Genomic DNA, 16,651 nt, shown 5'->3' with positions numbered 1-16,651 from the left:
TTTTGGACTGCTGTTCTGTTGACAATGTGCCACAAAGCAATAGTGTGAAGAGGCAAGATGTTTTTATAGAATTTGGAGCTTACTTTATGGTGTTCATAACAGTTCTTATTGTAGTAATACAATATGATTTTTCATGAGTGGAAAGGCCACATAGAGAATATCAAAAGTAAATAACTGTCTTACAGTCAGCAATGAAGTTGCTGTGTTGAGAACATGATGAACTATGTATCTTGCTGTCCAGTCTTTTTTATTATTTTGTATAACACCAAAGCTGTTGTACATTTTTCTATTGCCTGATTGTTTTTCATGTGTCAGAGTTTGTAATATTGTACAGTTGCTGTTAAATCAAGAAAATATTTCCTCTTCTGAGAATTCAGATGTACTTGTTGAGGCTCAGCTGGATTTTTCTATTTGGTTAAAGGGGGTAGGTGGGTGTTGGCTTTGGGATCAGGATTTCATGAATTGAAACAGTAAGTAAAAATTTACTAAGGTTAGGTGATGGAAGCATTTAAAGGTACCAAGAAAAATTAGATAGATTCACAACTTAAATTATAGCCAATTATCAATATTAGAATTTTTCAGGATCTCAAGAAAAGGGATGAACCTTTACTGATGTGCATGCACAGCACAAAGAGCATAGTGTAAGCAACATCCTGACCTGATCCTTGGTTAAAGAGCTTGAAATCTTTTTTCTGTAAGTTACCAAAGTTGAAAATTGTAGTATGAATTTTATATTGCACAATTACTTTAAAAAAAAACAAACCCAACCAAAAAAAAAAATCTCTCAGAATTGGTCACTGTGAATTTTTATGGGAATAATACTGAGGAAGTGATTTATCATGTACCATTTATGGCCTGAGGGGCAGGGAAATACATGCGCTATTAAACAGGCAAGGAAAAGTTAGCAGATTTCTTTGCAAGAACACAGTCAAACAAGAGCCACCAAATCAAGTCTGTGTTATTTCTATATATAGATAGAGTTCTTTTGCAGTAATGTTTGGGGGTGGGGGGTGGGGGTTATGTAGATAAAGAAAATACGTAACAGTATCACAAAGCTTTAAGTAGCATCAAATCACATGCTTAGATTGCAGTATCTTTCCTGGACCAATGTTGAAAATGTGAATATCCATTGCAGTAATGAGAAAATTGATGGAAGATTTAACTTGCTATTCAGTACACTCTCCTTCAGTATTCTGTACTTTACCATGTGTGTATATAATTAATACTTGAGAATCTGGCAGGTGCTTTTAAAGTGTCATCTCCTTTTATTGATGTTGCATCTCTGATTTGGCATGGTATGAGCCAATGTAGTCCAGGCTGTGATGGTGGGAGTTCATTTTTTCAGTGTCTGGACTCAGTTCTAAGGCAGCGAGCACAAGCCAAATGCGTCTGAATCTAGTGGCAGGAGGACTGGGCTGTCACTCTCAGATCCATATTATTTTACAGAATTACTGTTGTCCTGATGGTTTTGAACCACAAAAATTACCCTTTGGAGTGATTTATTAGGAAAATTCCAGTGAAATGAAGTCATAGAAAAACAGCCAAAATATTTCTTTCATTTACTGTTGCTGATTTAATGCTAAACTGAGTATATATTCGCCCCATATATTTTTGGTGTGCATAAATATTGCATTTGATTATTTACAGTGGTGTACATTGTGGGACAGATATATTTTCACAATAATAAATTCACTGGTAACGTACATTCTTACTTATGCCAAGATTCTGTTTTTGACATACCTTTCACAACAGTTCCAAAATGGTCTTGCCACTCAAGTATTGCGAGCACTACTGTGCATCATGAAGAATTTGTGTGGTACTTGTAACTGCATTTTTATAAAAAAAAACTGGTCTTAATATTAAAATTTATTAAGAAAAAGCCTTTGCTGTTTCTTACTACTGGTATTTTATAAGTCATTAAAGGAAATAGCAAATGAGGCCAGTCATGCCTGACTGATGAGCTGTTTTGATGTAGCTTACATTATCTGTATTTTCTTTTTTTTTAATGGAAAACTGGTTTCAAATCCAACTTTTGTGCTGGCATTTGCACTGCTTTACAGATACCAGGTGAAGTTTGGTTCCAGAACTGTCCATTGTGAACTTTTCAGAAATCTCATCTTCTCATCTCCTTATTTTTACACATTTTTTGAAAGAATATGGAGGTTGTAGAGAACAGGAATTAAATAACAGTACTTTATAAATTGTTTTAAATTTCAATGGTTTGCCTTATTGTGTGCTGTGTACTCCCCTGGCAAAGGAACTTGATAAGTAAGCATGTAAGTTAAGTGGCTGTTTCTGAGACAGCTGATGAGCTGTTTCACTGTACCAGCAGCTTCCATCTGTGCTGGAGTGATGCAGAGTGGTGGGGGCTCCTGTTACTTTTCAAGTGGGGAAGAATGTGTGTGTGTGTGTGTGTGTGTGTGTGTGTGCACTCTTCCAGCACAATTTGTGTTGACCTTGGTCTTGACTGGAGGGGTAGGAGGTGTGTACTGGCTCAATTGTATCCCTTCTGTGTGTTGAGAATCTAATGCTGTTGTTAGTTCCACAGGTTCATCCAAGAACAGTCAGATGGCTCTGTAACTATCTTGTGCATATTGAAAGAAGTTAATTGCAGCATGGCTTTGACTGTTTTTACACAGATTATTTTATATTGATTAAAAATAGTTAAAACTCTGCATCTGTTCTGTCTGCCCCTTCTCTGTTGAGTGAAGCCACAATTACTTGATTTTGTTTCTGAGGGCCCTTTGGTACCTCTAACTGCTTTGTGTCAGTGACTTCCTCAGTAAGATGCCAACTCCAACCTATTACAGTGCTCACATCACTTTTCAGCTGAGTGCATTAATTCTTTCCTTGCCTTCCCCTACGCTTGCATAAAGCATAAAAATCTTCGCAGCAGCCATACAGTTCTTCAGAGAGCTCTGTACAAAGCTTCACAAAGGCCTGTACCTCACAAAGCACAAATGACTGGGGTTTGATTGCCTGCCATGCTGATCAGCGTCATTTTGTGTCCTTGAATGTCACTGTCCATTTTTTTGCATCTAGATTGGAAAGATTCTGTGGTAAGGTCATTGTTCTTGTTCTGCTTGACTTGGGAATAATGGCCACTGTACAGCCTGGGCAATGAGTGAGGTTCTTGGCAGAAATAAAGATACAAATTGTAAGAACATTAAACAAGGAATTGAATCTTGGTAGTGTAATGAAGTTCAGGATGCAAAATAAAAGAAGCTGTTTTCTGAAACAGATGAGGAAATAACTTTTACAAAGCATAATGGCAAGTTACAGCTCTCATACTGTTATTTCAGTTCTTAACTAGTAGCTGGAACTAAAGAATTATATAGTTAACAGCATTTTTTTTTTATTTTTGTTGCTTCTGGTTTTCATTTCTTCATTAAGAAGTAACCATAAATTGAGAAATGATATGGTGAAATCAAAGTTACTGAAATCAAAGTTACTCCATAATAGAAAAATTTAAAATATTGTATTTCCAGAGGTCAAATACAGTTTCAAAATAAGCTGAATGTTTTGGCTTCAGTATAAAACCAAGAGATGGAGCATTGGCAAAATTATTTCACAGCTCTGCATATCAGTTTTTCTGCTTATCTGCTATTATCTCTTACCTGTTGAGTACTGGCCAACACCAAAGCTGCAGAGCCATTTTCCCCTATATAAGGTGAATCAAACATCTCCAAGTGTCTGACATGAGGTGTGGGAGGAGGGGGTGGTATTTAACATTACTTGCCTTTCAAGGGCTGTTTTATTTTTCTGGAAAAGGATATTAGTTTTATTTATAATTCCTTGCTTACAAAAACAGAGAACACTGCAAAGGTTTTCTATTGGATAGAGTTTCTGTGTTAGAACCTAAATAGTGCAGAGCTGCATTGGTGTGCCATGCTCAGCAGATACAAATTGGAGTGGCTTGCTAGAATTAGGCAAGGAATGTGATGCATCTAAAAATACTGCTGGATTAGAATGGAGAGTCCATGGGATATTTTGACTAGTTGTGAGCAGGAGTCACATAAATAGGAAGCAGCAGAAAGTCTAAGATATGCTGGTATATGGCAGTGCTGCTGTAAAGCAGCAATTACATCTGTGGATATACTTTTAAATGTTCTTTATGTACAAGACTTGGTAGTGTACAGTGGGAGGAAATACTTCTAGGAAGCAGCATAGATTCATATGTAGAGAGTATTTACAAGAGCATGTAGTGAGAGGGGGAAGGGGAAGTGGCTTCAAACAGAGAGAGTAGGTTTAGATTAGATGCTAGGAAGACATTCTTTATTGTGAGGGTGATGATACACTGGAACAGGCTGCCCAGAAAACATGTGGATGCCCCTCACTGGAAATGTTAAGGGCCAGGTTGGAACGAGCTCTGAGTAGCCTGGTCTAGTGAAAGTGCTCGTGCCTGTGGCAGGAAGGTTGGAACTAAGTGATCTGTAAGGTCCAACCCACGCCATTCTGTGATTCAATGAAAATACATTTCATTAAATACAGGAAAAAAAATCCACCTACATGCTGCGGTTTCCCATAATACAGTGTGGCAGCTTTATGCATGATTTCACTGCACTGGACCAAATAGCTGGAAGAATTAAGAGTATGACATTTACTTTTTGAGCATTTTAAGGACAGTTTCAAGTGTGTGTAAGGACCACAGATTAGAGATAATATGAAACTTGCTGTTTATCTGTTATCATTAGACACCATTGAAAAACTGCACTGTGAAATCAGTTTAATTTAATTCTCTTCTGTAAGCTCCTGCAGGAGTGTTTTCATGTTTTTCTGCTGTAGTGTTCTGAAATGAGTAGATGCTTTAAAACACCTGCAGAATAGAAACATATGTCATTATATGTCAGAAGTTTGCTGTTTTCAATAGTTACAGGCATCTGCAAAGTATTTTGAGGCCAAATAATTAGTCTGTAGCTTATGCTAAGTATTCATTTTTTATGAAAGATTAAACAGTTGTTCAAATGTGTGCTTACTGCTTTCCAGAGCCCACCATTTTATCTTTATCTTGCATGTTCATCAGCGGGGACATAAAGTGGATTAAAAAGGCCTGGTTTCAAGTGAGATTGTGTGCTTCTGCAGTAACTGCTTGGCCTGTTTCAAGCATGCAGCACCCAAGATTTTTTGGAGCAGTGGCTTGTGAAGGCTTTCTGAAGCGAATAATCCTATTACCAAGTTTATTTGAGTGCTCTGGCTGTGTACAGTCCATGTCAGAAGGTACAGGAGGGGTATTGCTTTGTAACCAAGAGATGTGCTGGTGTCTTTACAGAGGATGCCAGTCAGGTTACCTCTGGTGCTGTTTTTATCTGCAGTGGAAAGAAGACTTGTAGTTGTCCACCAAGACTTTGTGGCAGAGAGCGCACTTTGGTTCCTCACATTCTGGAGCAGTGGGAGAGCCCAGGCTGCCTTGTGGTCTCGGTTTGGACCAGCAGGTGCTGAGAGGCAGCTGGCACTGGCTGTGCTGCTCTCAGTGGTGCTGCTATCCTGAATGTCCAGGACTGTGGAGCCTGACCAGCAGAGGTTGCTTGTGGCTCAGCTGTCCTTGGAAGCAGCAGATGCTGTGAGTAAAGGGAATTTTTGGGGATACATTGCCTTGTCTCTTTTTCAGCTCTATCAGCATTTCTGTACATTTCATCCAAGCCAGGATGCTACATGCGGTCTTTCCTTAAACACCACCAGGGATGGTGATTCCACTGCCTTCCTGGATTGACCCTCCCACTGTCTAATCGCCCATGCTGTGAAGAAATTCTTCTTAATGTCCAACTTAAATGTCTAATGTCCCCTCCCACAGGTTAAGACTACGCCCTCTCACTCTGTCACTGGTTGTCTGGGAGAAGATGCTGCCCCTCACCTGGCTACAGTCTCCTTTCAGGCAGTTGTGGGGAGCAATAAGGTCTCCCCTGAGAGGACTCTTCTCCAGGCTAAACACCCCCAGCTCCCCCAACTGCTCCGCACAGGACTTGAGCTCCAGGCCTTCAACAGCTCTATCACCGTTCCCCACACACCCTGCAGCACCCTCCATTTCCTCCCTGAATTGCGAGGACACAGGATCCGAGGTGTGGCCCCATCAGGGCCGCGCAGAGGGGAGGAATCCCTTCCCTCACGCTGCTGACCCCGCTACCGCAGATACAGCCCGGGATGTCACTGGCCTTTTTGGGGCCCCTGCCGGCTCATGTTCCCCTGCTGTGCCCTCCAGCCCGCTCCGACCCACCTTGAGGCGTCTGTGAATTTACTAGTGGTAGCCTCAATCCCCTCATCGTGTTTTGGGCTCTTTCAGAAGTTTGCACGAAGCAGGTGCAGCTCTTGCCCTTTAAACCCCGCCGCCCCCCAGTTTATCCCCGCCCAGCGCGTCCCTGTTGCCGGGGCAGCGGGTGGCGGAGCGGGGCAGGTGAGGGGCCGGGACGGGCCTTCCCGAGCTCCGGGCGGCCGCCGCGGGGTGTCCGGGGGTGCCGGGGCCGTGGGGCGGCCATGGGGCTCCCCCCGGCTCCCCCCGGGCTGCCAGGGGCCCCGGCCGGGCCGCTGCCCGCGGAGCCGCCTCCCCAGGCTCGGGGCGGGCACCGCGCCCAGGCCAGGCCCGACTGCCCGGGGACACCCTGGGCCTCGTCTCCTCAACACCTGGGGCTGGGCTGTGGTATGGGAAAGGGGAAAAATAGAAAATAAGAGCGAACAGGAAGTGAAAGTGATGAGCTGAGCTTTGACTCTGGGGAGAGTAACCCATGGCACAGTAACGATGGCGAAGGGGTGCAGAGGCTGTGCTTCTCTTTGATCATTAGGGGTGTGTTTATAGGTACAGGAGGTTCCCTCTCAACATCGATAAACCCTTTTTCCCTGTGAGGGTGACCGAGCAGTGGCACAGGTTGCCCGGGGAGTGTGGAATCTCCATCCTTGGAGACACACCCGGGCGTGGATCCTTGGCCCCTGCTCACAGGTTGTGCGGAGGGTCAGACCTGTGACCTCCAAGAGTCTCTGGCACCCTCTGCCCTTCTGTGAGACCCTGTGACCAATGGCTTGCTGTACAAAAGCAGCTCTTGCACTGCAGTATTTTTTCTGATTATATTTTTATTCTTTTATTTGACTTCTTCCCAAGGGTACATGCACACACATACCTGTATTCCTTCCTCAAAGTTTTTCTGTTGTCCTGAAATCCCCAGCTTTTTTGCCTTCAGCTTCAGTTCCTTGTCTAGAGCTGTGTTTTTGAATCATTACTGAAAGCGTGTGACTGATTGGTAATTAAATGCACACTTTGAAGTCTGTTCCTGATGCAAATTGGCTGCATTGGAGTGATGAAGATGTTGTCTGCATTTCTGCATAAATAAAGTTCTAAGTATGGTTTGATCCTCAAAGGAGCCTTGAGTCACAGCATTCCATTGCTCTGTTGCTGACTTTTTTTTTCTTTTCCACTATAGGAAAATTCAGGTGAGAAAGCCACCTGCCAGGTACTCTTATCTTCAAAATTAAAAAGTTCTAAGAGGTAGAGGATTCTGTTACATTGATTCCTTTCTTGATGCTGTTGCTTTTACTGCTCCTCCTTTCCACAAATAACTGACCATTTTAGGTTCTTGTTGCTAAATCAACTTAAGCATGCCATAGGTTGTCTTGGAAATGATGAGGAGAGTTTCCCACCAAATGTGGCCCATTGCTATGATCAGAGAAGGACCAGACAATAGTCTGTCTCTGTCCCTTCTTTGAGATCCCAGGAAATAGGATTCCTTGCAGCAAATGAGTTACATCCAGAATGAGACAAACACACCTGTAGAGCTGTATGAGCCAAGTGCAATACTGTGCTTGCAGCACACACGAGTGTTTTGTCCATCACTGTAATTGTTTGATGTAAAGTCTGTCATGAGTACAAATTGGTAACCTTTTGCTACAGCATTTTTAATACATAAAGACAGTAGAAACTTGGTCATCTGCATACTCTGGCATCTGTACAAAAATGCCAAGATTTTCCTTGGCATGCAGTAGTGAGTTGTCAATGTAGATACCTTTCATGTTGGCATATGTGGTGTGACTCATCTGGACTGCCCATTTTATAATTTTTTGTTGTTGTAGGTTTGAGGAGAAAAATCAGTTTAAAACTATCTGAAGTCACCTGTGAAAGTAGTAGTTCACTTTACCCAGCTGTGATTGGTGCTCAAGCTGCAGTGTTTTACTTGGTGTAGCCACAAATTGTTTTAGAGCCACACTAAGCTTGTCTGTTTGTCCTTCCAAATCTGTCAGGTCTCCAATAGCTCCAGCTATCAAGTAGGACAGGAGGAAATCTGGGGACAGGCACTGTTCACTCCCATGTGCACACACAGTTTTTCATTCATATTCTACATCTGTGAATTGCTGGTTTATATCTTTCAGGTCCTTGTGACTGGACACCATGCCTCTTCCAGAAACTATGTTCTGTGCTCAGCAGATCAAAATCCCCCCAGAGCTACCCAATATTCTGAAGCAATTTACTAAAGCTGCTATTAGGACTCAGCCTTACGATGTTTTGCAGTGGGCAGCTGCGTAAGTACCGTGTTCACCTGACAACAGAGAGCTCTACATATGGACCCTCAAAACCTCACTCTCCTCTTTTATAGTGGATGTGGCTTTGAATATTACATCAGCATATACATTGCACATGCACTTCTGTGTCTTAATGCAGCCTGTAAGCCTTTTAAAAATAGCGTGGTATTTTATTTATTTTCTGTTTCGTTGAGGTTTAGGGCTGGCTTACTTCTGAAATAGCTGGATTTCCATACAGAAAAATGCATCTCAGTTTGCTTTTTGTTGTTAGTTTTTCTATCTGAAAGATCAAGTCTTTTCCCTTTTGGTTTGGTTTTTCTTGTCTCATCTGAGATTCAATTCTTAAAATTTAAATGAAAAAATAGACATTAGCTTTCTAATTCTTAAGCTTGGTTAGATTTCTCTTGTTTCTTTCTGGGAAAAGTGCCTGGAAAGTTGCACCTTTAAAGTAATAATCTGCATAATAAATCTCTCGCCATAAAGTTGTTTTAGATATTTAAATCTTTCTCCTTTAACGTCTATTTTTTTTTTCTTTTACCTCAACTGCTCACTAATTTTTTCTGTCCTATGGTTTGCGGGGGCAAGCTCTTGAAAGGTATCTGTGAGACGTTCTCAGCTGGGGGGATTGAAAATTGGTGTGTACCGTGTAGATGAGGGAGGGAGGCTGTTAACAAAGCCAGGCTGGAATCTGGCTTGTCTGATAAAAAGAAAATAATCTGAAACTGAATTGTTACGGCTGCAGAGTTGTTGAAAGCCAGCAGGAACACCTTAAAATGGTGTGGCGTTTCTTAGGAATGTGATGGAGGTGAGGTGCGGCTACCTCAGGATCCGGAGCCCGCTGGGCCGTGGGGCTGGCGGGAGCAGGGGCAGCCCCTCCTCTGCCCCAAACGCTGCGGCGGCTCGGCCGGAGCAGCCCCGCTATGCAGTCACGCTAATTCAGTTCTGGAGTGCTGCCTGCTGTTTATTTTAGCTGGTATTTGCACTGAATGGGAGAACTTGGACATGGACAGGTGTGACCAGGACAGATAAGTCAGGACAAGTGGTGAAACTTGTAAATTAGATGCACCTGAACAAAAACTTTGCACAAGTTTTCCTTGCACAATTCAGATTGCTGGCCAGTTAAGGCAGAAGCAGCTCTTAAGGTTGTGGCAGCCCTTGTAATTAAAAATATGTGTATCCAATGCTCTTTATGTTCTACTCTTAAATGTTATTTTGGAGTGGACAGAAATAGCAGAAATGCTGAGGAGAGTGTTGCAATGTGAGTAGTCACATGTACATTTTGGGTAGTGTACCAGGGGAATGTTAAACAGCTGAGCCCTCAGGTTCATCAGTCAAAAGAGCTGAATGTATCACGCACAGTGTAAGTTAAATGCCTTAAGAATTATTAGAGTGTCACAAAAAGGGCAAAGTAAAGTCTAAAGATTGTGGTTTCTGGGCACAGGAAGATGGGAGTTGTGCATTTAGGCAGCTTGCTGCTGCTCCGGGGAACCTGCAGATTCTTACACTGTACTGTAAGAGCATTTACTTCTGTGAAGTTTGTAATGGCCATGGGCATTGAGGTGTGTTACTCTTCCCATTTACTTAGGTATTTTTCAGCACTGTCTAAAGGTGCACCCCTTCCTGTGAAGGAGAGGATTGAATTGTCTTTAGCAACAGAGAAAGAAGATGCTGGTTTGACCCCAGGACTCCTTAAGGTCTTGCACAAACAGGTACAAGCTGTTCTTTATCAAATCCACAATGCTCTTGAGGCATGCTGATGTGTTGGAGATTATTGGGCAGAGAGACTGTCAAGTATCTGAAGTATTCTGAAGAGACACTCTGTTCTTAAATTCATTCTGGTTTTTGGAGTTCTTATTGTGGTGCTGTGATTTTGTCCAAAGCTTTCTTCCAAAGGCACAGTGACCGTTGTGGAACTGAGGGAAAAATGGAAGGATTTGGGCTTGCCAGAGGAGCAGCTGGAAGCTATCCTGAAATTGGACAGTTTTGGAGAGGAGGTGGAATGGATGAAGTTTCTGGCACTTGGATGCAGCGTGCTTGGTGGGGTATGTTCACAGCAAGACCTTTCATATCCAAACACAAGTGGTTGTCTAGGATCCATATGCAAGATAGTCCACAGAACAATTAATGCAGATGGATTTGGGGAATGGTGATTGCTTTTGCAGCAGCTGGCAAAGTGGCTTGCGTGTTTACTTCTGTTGCCCATCAGATTTTGGTCTGGGGAACTCAACCAGAAGGATTTCTAAGTCCTCAGTTTCCTGGAGTGGCAGTAGAAGAGCAAGTGTGTCTGCAGGGAGCTCGTACTGTGTGAGGGAGGATAATGGAGGAATGACGCTGATGGCATCAGTGTAAATGTCCATGAAGGAGAACTGAAGGGAGAAATTAAAGAACCAATTTTTAACTGATTGTGTAGCCAATTAAATTTTCTCAGCAGCACTTAATGTTACTACAGCTACATTTAATTCATTTAATATCAGTAATAAAATCCCAGCAGAGCATTTCAACAGAATGAAAGGTTATAAAATGCATTAAGCTGATGTTCTTAGAAAGTATAATACTTCTAATGATTTCTACAGTAGGGAAGAAGAGGTACTAAAAAGAAAATGTATCTGAAATAATATTTTGTGAATGTTGCAGTATCTGGAAGCCCTGCATGTTAACCTGGCCTGATGATGCAATTGTGCAATTGTCTGTCTGTCTGTATATCTTTATTTCAAATTTGAGTTTCTTGATTCCAGTCTCCCTCCCAAAATTATCTCGTAGTTTAGGCTCTTATCTTCATTTAAAAATAGTAACAGCAACATTACTTCTCTAAAAACAACAACCCCTCTCTCCCCGCAAAAAAAAAAAAAAAAAAAAACAACAAACAAACCAAAATCAACAATGGAGTCACATGAACATTGTTCTGATGGAGCTAGACAGACTAAATTTCACCATCTCACCATTCTTTTGGCTATTAAGATGAAACCTAAACTTTGGTTTCCTAAACCAGAGAGAAAGACACACACAAGAAATTTACATTCATTTCCTCCAGCTGTAAATTGTGTTCACAATCAAACAGGGTCACAGTTGAGATACAAGAGTAGGCAAATATGAACTTCTTAAGAGCACCAGGCTGAAGTATCTTTTGTAAAGCACCAGTGCATTTTTACAAAAGCCTTGGAGAAATGACCACACAGGTAGCCTGTCAAATTGTCTTTCAAAGCTGGCAAAATGGATATATATAACTTTGCTGTGTTGTGAGAAAGAGACCGTGGCAGTTTGGGGTGGCAGGACCAAAAAGGGCAGTAGAGGGGCAGCCAAATGCAAAATGTAGCATTGGCTATCATATAGTCAGCTGCCTCTCTTTTCCCTGAGAAGCCTCCCAGGGGAGGAGATACATTAAGTAAAATTGTTAAAGGGTTATAACATGACACTTTTCTGGCCTTCGTTCTAGATCTTAAACAGATAACTGCATTTATTTTAAGTATTGCTATTCTACTGTTAGGAAATAATATCTTTTTACATAGACATTGCTTGATGGTTAATGAAAATGTAAGAGTAAATTTTGAAAAAGTTGCAGTGAAAAATATTAAGACTTAGGTTGAAGAAAACCTGTGTGGGTTTGGTTTTGTGCTTTTGTATTTTGTGTGGTTTTATTTGTTTCTTTAATGGCATCCCACCAGTCTTTGACTCAATGCAGAATTTTCCCACACTTTTCCCCATATAGCTCAGCATTCATAGGGCAGTGGATTATCAACACCATATTAAAGGAAGGATTTTTTCAAAGTATATTTGGAACTAATAATTTGAGGCATGTGTTTTAAAGGTAAATTGGATGTTATTTGCCTTTGACTAAACGGAAATATTCTTTAAATGCTTTTTGCCTCAGTGCTTTTTCTATTATCTATTAAAATGAAACTTGCATAGAGATAGGGGAAACAGTAAATATCAGCCAAAATATAATCTAAAAATTATATAATATCATCATGAAATCACCAAACCTATTTTCATTTTCTGGAGGTTGTAGATTTGTCTGTCTTAACTGCTGCTGAGAATTCATTTAGAATGATTGTGGCAATATACGCACAAAAAGATCTTTTACTAGATACAGTGATGTTGGAGCTTTTACAGTAGCAGAACAGAGCAATTTGGCCCTAATGGAGAGAGAGCTCAGATTACCCTATGCAATCTTTAACCATCACTAGTTCTGGTATTTTTTACTCCTGTCTCTACTAGAACTACATTATTATTTCCATCCTTGGACCTGCACCAGAGAGTAAATTTGTGGTTTCAAGCTAGGCAACGATGATAACACCTTCCTCTCATTTACCCTCCCTTTTAATGGCTTAGTATGGATTTTGTCATGGTATGCAAGGATGTTCCTGGCTCTGACACTTCCTTTCATTTCTTGCTGTAACCCCCTGCAGTCGTTACTGAGTTCAATGAAACAGGCCTGTGAGATCCTAACAAGAGACCCAGAAGGGGGAGCAGCTCGAATTCCCTTCGAAACATTTGCGTTCCTTTATTCCTATTTGGCCAGTATTGATGAAGAGATATCAGAGGCAGAAACTGAAGCATTCCTCGAGGGAATTAAAGAACAAGCGTAAGTAAAAATATGTGCAAGGAATTTTAATATATCGGTTGCCTCTGGGTTTTCCATAAGCCTTTAATTTCAGGTGAATAGTCCATCTTCTTTTGGGCATAACCATGATAACAGGAGTAAGGATTGACTAAGATTGTATCAAAAGTATACAGAGTTAATTTTGTCAACTTCAGCATTTGCACTGTTAAAAATTGTTATTTATCCATCTTTCTCTGAAATAGTGAAGTCTCTATATGGTGGTATAATTTTCCCTGTAGGAAGCTATTATATACAGGCTTGTAACATCTGCATATTACTGCTTCTGGAACCAGCAGCATCTTCTGGGCTCTTGCTTTAACAAAGATCATAAACCAGAGAGAGAGACTGGGAGTTCTCTCATAGTATCCATAGTCACACATAGGTCACACAAAATACACCAATTAAAAAAGATCTGTAACAGGCTTGTCCTCCACATGCTGCCTGTGCAGCGTGTTTGCATACAGACACTTAACTGTTCCTGCCATCTCTCTGGAATTGTTCTTTCTGTGCATGGGGGGCTGACACAACCTCAGACACCCCACCACCATCGCTGGTGGGCTCAGCCCTGGCCAGTGGCAGACCTGTCCTGGAGCTGCCTGGCATTGGCTCTGTAGAACATGGGGGAAGCTTCTCTCAGAAGCTCATGGAAGGCACCACTTGGCCCTCACCTGCCCCCAAAAAACACTGCCACACAAACTCCATACACTGTCCTAGATTGCCAACAGCTCCACATTCATGGGAACTCCCAAACAAGAGCATAAAAATGTTTCATCAATAATTATCAGATTGACAGTTTTTAATAAGAACCTCTTTATTCATACACCTTTTGCTTGCATTTCATATAGCCCTAAACTGTATCTTGTCCAACACACTAGGATTTTTACCACGTGAAAGTGCTGTTTAAAAAATTTGATTTATTCCTTTCCAGGGAAAAACACTATGGCATGGTGCTGATCAGACACTTCCTGCCATACTCCTTCATATTTTATTGATCAACCCTACTCTTCAGCATGAGGTGAGAGGAAAAAAATAACAGGAAGGAATAAATAAGTTCAAGAAAATAATTTGTGTTCAAAGTACCATAATTTGCATATTTCAGAACAACATGATCCTCTTCTCTGGCATTTCTTTTTCTTTGTCCCACTCTTGGGATGGCCCTTCAGGGGATGTTAATTGAATACATGGTTATAATTGTTCTCCTGCTTCTCAGATGGTGATGGCCACCCCTAGGGAGTGATCCCTTTACTCATCTGTTTATATTGAGCAAAAGTTGCTTGTTACTGAGCTTCCCACCTACACTTGGTAAGTGATCCTTAAGTAAAACATGGAATTCAGTTAAGCTGAGGCAGCTGTAACTGGAGCATTTCTCATTATGCTGCTGGTAGCTCTGACTTCACTTCGGCACAAATACAGCTGGTCCTAGGACTACCTTGTCTGCCTGGACATCCTGTATTTAAACAAACTGTTTTAGCAAGCCCTGCTTAAAGAACTTAATGAGAACCTGTGGCTGAGCTGGTAGACAAAACCAATGCAAAGACTGTAATAGTTCTGTATTTTCCCTCTAATTAGAAGCTTTTCAGAACTTAAATATCTTTTTTCATTTTTGGATAAACTTGTCTAAATAAAGATGTTTTAAAATATATCTTGTTTTCTGACAGGAAGTTACTGCATTTGTCACATAGGCAAGGAATACATGACACACAGTTGTTTGGTTAGACTGCTGTAGCAGGTATAGAAGCCTAAATCCATCAAAACTAGACCAAATATTTAGTGACAGATAATAACACTTAATTGCAGAAACAACCTATGTATGAAAGAGGATAGTAGAGCCTACAGTAAAATTGGAAGGATTCCCTTTGACTGAGAAAGCCACAACCAGGGGTAACCATATAGAGTACCCTCTCCTGGCACATTGATCCAACAGCAGTATTTTAGGAAAGATGGATCTGCAAACTTACTCTCTTCTTGCTGAGGCAAGAAACTTGGCTGATGGTGACCGACCTTGCTGAAGTAGATTGTGTGAGAAATTAACAGACCTGCACATCCTTAATCTCTATCTGCATGTTTTAAGTCTGTTTTACCAACTTCTACCACAAATATTTGTGTGTTAGTGAACAGGATGGGAAGTCTTCCTAGTTATTGCTGGAAGAAAACGAATCTGTTGTTTGAATGTGGTACTCAGCAAGTGTCCTTAGTGCCTCCCCCGTAGCTTCCATGGAGAACTACATTCTCATCACTTTTGCCAGATTATATTCATCTGAATTTTCTTCGAGCATGACCTTGGGAACACTAACTTGTGTTATTGTCCATTTAACACCAGCTGCAGTTGAAGATGTTTTATCCTACTGAAGAACTCTGAAATATGCCCTCTGGTACATGCTATAAGCAGGCAATGTCACCTCGAGGTGACCATGTTAGGTAGGAGGGGGAGCTCTCTTTGTGGCTTCTCTGTTTGTAACTGATCTGGACTTCAGGGATTAGCTGTGTTCTATATCCACTACCCCTGGGCCAGGAAGGCCAGTAAGTACAACCTCTCATAGATTTTATTCTTCAGCCTTGTCAGAATAATTCAAATACATGAGACATCAATATAATTTATTAATAGATATATAAATGTTAGAGATTTACATATTACCTGAAATATACTGCTTCCATCCTGACAAACCTTAGCACTTGTTTGTCTCCAAGCAGCACAGGTGGGATGCAACATCAATATTATGTGCACACCTTTACTGTCTTGGGCAAAACAGCAGTAACAATAGTTCTTGTGGAAATTATGTTTTGAACAGCTGACAAACACAAACATCAGGTTTCTACTTTCTTCTTTTATGGTTGTGATACTTGTCTTCATCCCTGAAACAAGAACATAAACATTGTGTGGGCTGTTAGGCTCAGAGTGAGCGTCTGAAGAGAAAAAAACAACTTGGAAAATGGAAAGCTCTCATTAAATGCAGTCATGTCCTCCTCTAAGGAAAGAAACTGCTGGTAGACAGTTTATTTTTCATGCTGCTTTAATCAAGCCTTGTCATGCAGTGCCAGAGTGGCAATTAATTTAGGATGAATGGCATCATGGTGTAATGAAGCCAGCTCAGAGACAAGCCATCATTGCCATCCACGCAGTTATGTAATGCATTTACCCAACACCAGGGGCAAGGCAGCATTTCTTCTGCACAACAGTCCTCATGTCTGCTCAAACACAGGTCACACACACCTGTGGTCCTGCAGATGTAAATATGTCCTTGTTGATGGTATTAAAAGGTGTGGCTTAGATTTGTTTTCTTTTGCTAAATTGTATATCCGGAAGTACGGAAGAGTGACACCATTGTTTTGAAGCATCTAATATGGAAAGGCTCATTATTTGTTTCACTAATATGCATACACATCTAATAGTGTGTGCATATTAGTGAAACAAATAATGCTGTTTATTAAGGTTTAGAGCAAACTAGAGCAGAAATCAGCATTACACATAACAGGCACTTAAGTTGTGGATGAGAAACATACTGTCCATTTAACCATGTTGATCAAGGTGTAAAATCAATAGCCTGTTACAGT

The 16,651-nt window shown here is 41.2% G+C and overlaps 1 protein-coding gene across 5 annotated transcripts; it reads left to right on the top strand.

Moving 5' to 3' along the window:
- Positions 1–6,330: 6,330 nt before the first annotated feature.
- Positions 6,331–16,552, top strand: ROPN1L (rhophilin associated tail protein 1 like). Of its 5 annotated transcripts, XM_083885597.1 has the most exons (8): positions 6,352–6,388; positions 7,407–7,436; positions 8,350–8,499; positions 10,085–10,208; positions 10,380–10,541; positions 12,906–13,081; positions 14,028–14,114; positions 14,310–16,552. In XM_083885597.1, the coding sequence occupies exons 3-7, from the start codon at positions 8,369–8,371 to the stop codon at positions 14,089–14,091; spliced, it is 657 nt and encodes a 218-aa protein (XP_083741723.1). In that variant the 5' UTR covers positions 6,352–6,388; positions 7,407–7,436; positions 8,350–8,368; the 3' UTR covers positions 14,092–14,114; positions 14,310–16,552. The 5 variants fall into 5 exon arrangements, with proteins under 5 accessions (XP_083741721.1, XP_083741723.1, XP_083741719.1 ...); XM_083885593.1 differs by having other exon boundaries at positions 14,028–16,552; XM_083885596.1 differs by lacking the exon at positions 6,352–6,388 and adding an exon at positions 6,643–6,724 and having other exon boundaries at positions 7,407–7,471; positions 14,028–16,552.
- Positions 16,553–16,651: the final 99 nt, after the last annotated feature.

This window comes from Zosterops lateralis, assembly GCF_965231275.1.
Source record: "Zosterops lateralis genome assembly, contig: HAP1_HAP1_SCAFFOLD_189, whole genome shotgun sequence".
In the NCBI taxonomy this organism is placed as follows: Eukaryota; Metazoa; Chordata; class Aves; order Passeriformes; family Zosteropidae; genus Zosterops; species Zosterops lateralis.
Note: the sequence above shows the minus strand (reverse complement) of the source record. Positions and strands in the feature narration are given on the sequence as shown.

Excerpts from the sequence above, each read along its gene's own strand:
- ROPN1L (XM_083885595.1), top strand. The coding sequence starts at position 8,369 with ATGCCTCTTCCAGAAACTATGTTCTGTGCTCAGCAGATCAAAATCCCC. Across the intron at positions 10,209-10,379 it reads TTAAGGTCTTGCACAAACAG|CTTTCTTCCAAAGGCACAGT; the intron begins GTACAAGCTGTT and ends TTTTGTCCAAAG. Across the intron at positions 10,542-12,905 it reads GATGCAGCGTGCTTGGTGGG|TCGTTACTGAGTTCAATGAA; the intron begins GTATGTTCACAG and ends AACCCCCTGCAG.